The following is a 3,973-nucleotide window of genomic DNA, read 5'->3' on the forward strand; positions in this document are numbered from 1 at the left end:
CCTCCGCCAGCACCGGCCTCTGTGCTGCCCCACAGCCCTTCCTGGGCCGAGCCGGCCCCCGCGGGAGTTCCCTCCTGGTTTCAGCGACATCTCCTCAAGGGCCACCTCTCTCCCAGCAGCACCAGTTCCTCACCAGAAAACCCAAGAGACGTCAGGGAGGCCTTGGGGGACACACTTGGCTGGAATGGGAGGGCAGTCACTGCAGGCCTGTGCTCCATGAAAGGCTCAACTGTGCCACCATAAAGTGACCAAGCACTTCTAAACCAGCCAGCCTTGACCTGAGGAGTCCCCTAGCTGGGGCCCAACCTAACTTATGTCAAGCAGGAGGAGCCTCCAAAGGGCAGTTCTGCTGCAGCAAGTCACAGCCTCGTGGTCCCCCTCAAGCTCTGAACACTTCTCTGATCAGTCTCATGCCCTCGCTTCCACACAAGTAACTGCCTAGCTCACTTCAGAACAGGGGAGAGCACACAAAGTCATTGTTACCTCTATTGCTTTGTATGCAAATGTCTAAACCAGGACTGTCTGACCATTTTCTGCCATCCATTTCTGGAGAAGTGGCCTCACCCCAGGCCACACTGACAGGCTCCTCCTGTGGGAGCCATGATGGCTGCACACTACAACAGCCCCCACCAGCTCCTCCTCAGCCAGACCCATCTTCTCCCTTCAGCAGCTGGGACACAGGATAGGGTCACTGCAGCTCAGCTGAGCAGGGTGCTGCTAGAAACACCACCGCATTCAGCTTGTGGTAGAGCAAGCTGTGGCATTTTTTAAAACCCTGAGCCAAGGCATTGCAGCACCCAACACCACAGCCCAGGCTGCCCAAGCTTCCACACAACAGACTGCCCACACAGAGCACCGTGAGAGCACACATCATGGAAACCCCTCAAGCTGCCAGCAGCACATTAGAAAGGAGGGGGATTAACATGAATACACCAAACAGGTCTGTAATGCAGGAGGCTGAGAGCAGGGTTAGAGTAGGTCTTGGGTCTCAGCGCTTCCAGACAGTGAAGAATGGGGGGTTCATGCAGGGTGGATGAGAGACCAAGACACCCAGGCACCTACTCACTGTTTTGGATAAACCTTACTAAAACTCCTAATACCTGATGCAATCACTGACCAACATGACAACTGCTGTTCTTCAGAGGCAGTTCTTCCTGCAGAGATGCTTGGGGCTGCATGGACAGAGGAGTGAAGGTCTCATACCTTCCTGTACAAAGAGAGGCAGCTCCTACACCATAACACTATAAGCAAGATCCTGCTCCACACCTACTCACATCTGCCCCTAGGTGCAGGACAACACGATCACTTGCATAAATCTTCATACCTTTAGGCCAAGACCACATCCCAGTGGAACAAGTTGCTGCCAGTTACAAAAGAGGAGAATACTGAACAAACTGGGAGGTTCAAGAGAGGAAAAGCTGGTTCAGAGAAGACAGATTTAGTGTAAAAATAAATGTCATTTTTGCAGGAGGGAGGGTGGAATGGAGGAAGACAGTGTCAGGTGCTCCTACTGGCGCACTTTCCCTGGGACGTAATTCCTATCAATAGTCTCCTCTTGCAGGAACATATGTAAGCAGCGCTCGTTCTGTGCCAGTGGATGTCCAGCAATTCTGGAAGAAAATCACATGTGGAGGTTAGTATGGCCACCACCAAGGCCACCAGCTCCAAGCACACCCACACTGGGCTCAGGCCAAGGCCACCAGATCAGTGTGCAGCTGGGCCAGGAAGAAGTGGCTGAGCACAGTGTTCCCTCCCATACCATGCCCCACAGCAGGGTGTGAGCATCCTGTTGGTGGGTCTCTTCAGCACAGCAGCTCTGCTAAATACCCACTTCTCTCTCAGAAGAGAGCACTGAACACAACCCACACTCCAAGCAGGTCTTGCTTCAGAACCACGGTTTCATTACCTGGCTACAGGCCCCATCCACTAGTGTGGCACCTGCATACAGCAGATCAAGACTCCTTCCCAGTCAGCCCACAGCCTTCTTTCACTGGCAGCAGCCAGAAGGCTGCACACCTGGGACATCGAACTTACTTGTTAATAAACTGTTCTAGCCCCTGTCTCCGCTCCTCGATGAAGGACTCCTCAAAGATGCCTTCATCTCCTCGGAAGGGAAGCTGTCGTTTTAAAGCTTTTCCAGGCAGCGGTGGCACGACAATCTGAAAGCACAGAACGACCCTGTCACCTGCAGGCAGATAGCCTGTGCCATTGGACACTCACCTCCAGACCTACTGTGTGGACAGACATCAAACCCCAATAGCTGCCCACCACAGCCCCTGTCCTAGGCAGCTCAAGGTTACTGCTACGGCCGCTCCTGTATGTCACGGCGTCAGGAGCTGGCAGGTCTGAGGAGGCCTCACCTTACTGTCTCGCTCCAGCTCATTCTTCAGCCACTCAAAGTCACTGTATCGTCTCCTCACACAGGACTCCTTCAGTTTGAAGATTGGAAGGTTTGTCTGTAACAAAGTAGTTAATTTTCAGGTTGCTTTAGAAGCCAGATAGTAATTCAACATGTAATTGAAACCTCAGGCTGTGTTTAAAAAACCAAGCCCCCTGAGAAGGAGGCATTATGAAAACACCCAGCTTCTTTATTTAGGACAGAGCATGAGTACTGAGGCCCTTCAGAATCATGCAAGCACTTGCCAGGCTACTGAGAGACAGTCATTCCCTCCCCCTTAAGTGACTATTTCAGGAACACACCTCTTCCCAGGGGTACAAGTTGAAAGCAGGGCTCACAATACAGAGAAGGCAGGTTTTTATCTTTTTTTTTTTTCCCCCCAAATTTACCCTATTTTGCAGTGATCTAAAGAGAGCTTCACAGCAGCCTGCAGAAGAGAAGAACTTCTGACACAACACTGGTGTTTTCATGACAAAAGTAAGGGAAGAAATCTTGTCCCAGCAACTGTTCAAGGCCAGACCTGGTGCTACAATCTTCTCTCAGAAGAGATCAGCTAACCTAAGAGGCAAGCAGCTTTTTCACAGCTGGCTTGTCACTGGAGGAATGAACATGCAGCAATTGCCCCCCTTCCCCTGCACCACTGCAGTCTAAAGAGTAACAGCTACAGTAACTTCACCTTTAGCCTATCAATACAGCCTGAAACATTCAAGGAACTGAATTAGCAAAACCTTCTGACAAGCAGCACCCAGAGGAACACAGGTATTGCTGCAACATGTATAACAATATTCTTATGAAGTCTTTGAAATAAAAGCAGTTGCTTTCAAAACCTCCCCACAAGAGCCAGTTTCAGTGGAACTGTCTCACTGATACCTGCCAGGCACCCTTTGGCAGGCTGATGGAAAACAAACATCCAAACAAAAAAGCAAACGCCCAGTTCTTCTGAAAGGCCGTGGAGACTTAGCAGTTAAGTCATGCTACAAACATAAAGCAACACCAGCACTGCAATGCACACTAAAGGTAGCCTGCTTGAGGTGGAGCTCAATTTTACTTCCTTCAGCTATCAGACGCACACTTGTGAAGAGGTCCCTAGTTAAGGCTCAGTGAACAGAACCCTGCAAGAATTGCTCAGGCTATTATGCATGCACCCGGATCGAAGGATCTTTGTAAGGTGATCAAGCTGCCTCAGAAGTAGTAGCCAGACTGCACTGTGATCAGTATCCAAAGATAGTACTAGCTAGCTCTCCTCCTTTGCTTGAGATAACCAGCTGCACGCAGTCATGCCCCGCTTGGCAACCATTCAACAGCGCCCAAGTGCAAGGCCCACGGCTCTGCAGAGGACAGGAACAAGAGCCTGCTGAGGCAACACCCTCCTTGTCCTTGTGCATACCAACCCCCGCTGGATGCCAAAAGGCCCCAGCAAACCCACCAGTTGCGAGCGCTCTGACCTTGAGTGCTGGTCCGCCGAATAGCCACAGGCAAGCTGCCAGCCCCAGCCCGGCACTGCCCGGCTTGCAGGACCAGGGCTCACCCCCTCAGCCTCTCACCGCTGCAGGCAAGCGCGGCCCCCACCTGGTT

General features: G+C 51.6%; 1 protein-coding gene across 1 annotated transcript; it reads right to left on the reverse strand.

Moving 5' to 3' along the window:
- Positions 1–779: 779 nt before the first annotated feature.
- Positions 780–2,586, reverse strand: LOC103768418 (sorting nexin-12-like; the record flags this gene model as incomplete). The annotated part of the gene is given in 4 exon segments (XM_008935561.1): positions 780–1,610; positions 2,035–2,159; positions 2,361–2,469; positions 2,471–2,586. Coding segments are annotated over 4 exon segments (453 nt in total), but the record flags the coding sequence as incomplete, so codon positions are not given.
- Between the last annotated feature and the right edge of the window lie 1,387 nt (positions 2,587–3,973).

This window comes from Merops nubicus, unplaced genomic scaffold, assembly GCF_000691845.1.
Source record: "Merops nubicus isolate BGI_N331 unplaced genomic scaffold, ASM69184v1 Scaffold53132, whole genome shotgun sequence".
In the NCBI taxonomy this organism is placed as follows: domain Eukaryota; kingdom Metazoa; phylum Chordata; class Aves; order Coraciiformes; family Meropidae; genus Merops; species Merops nubicus.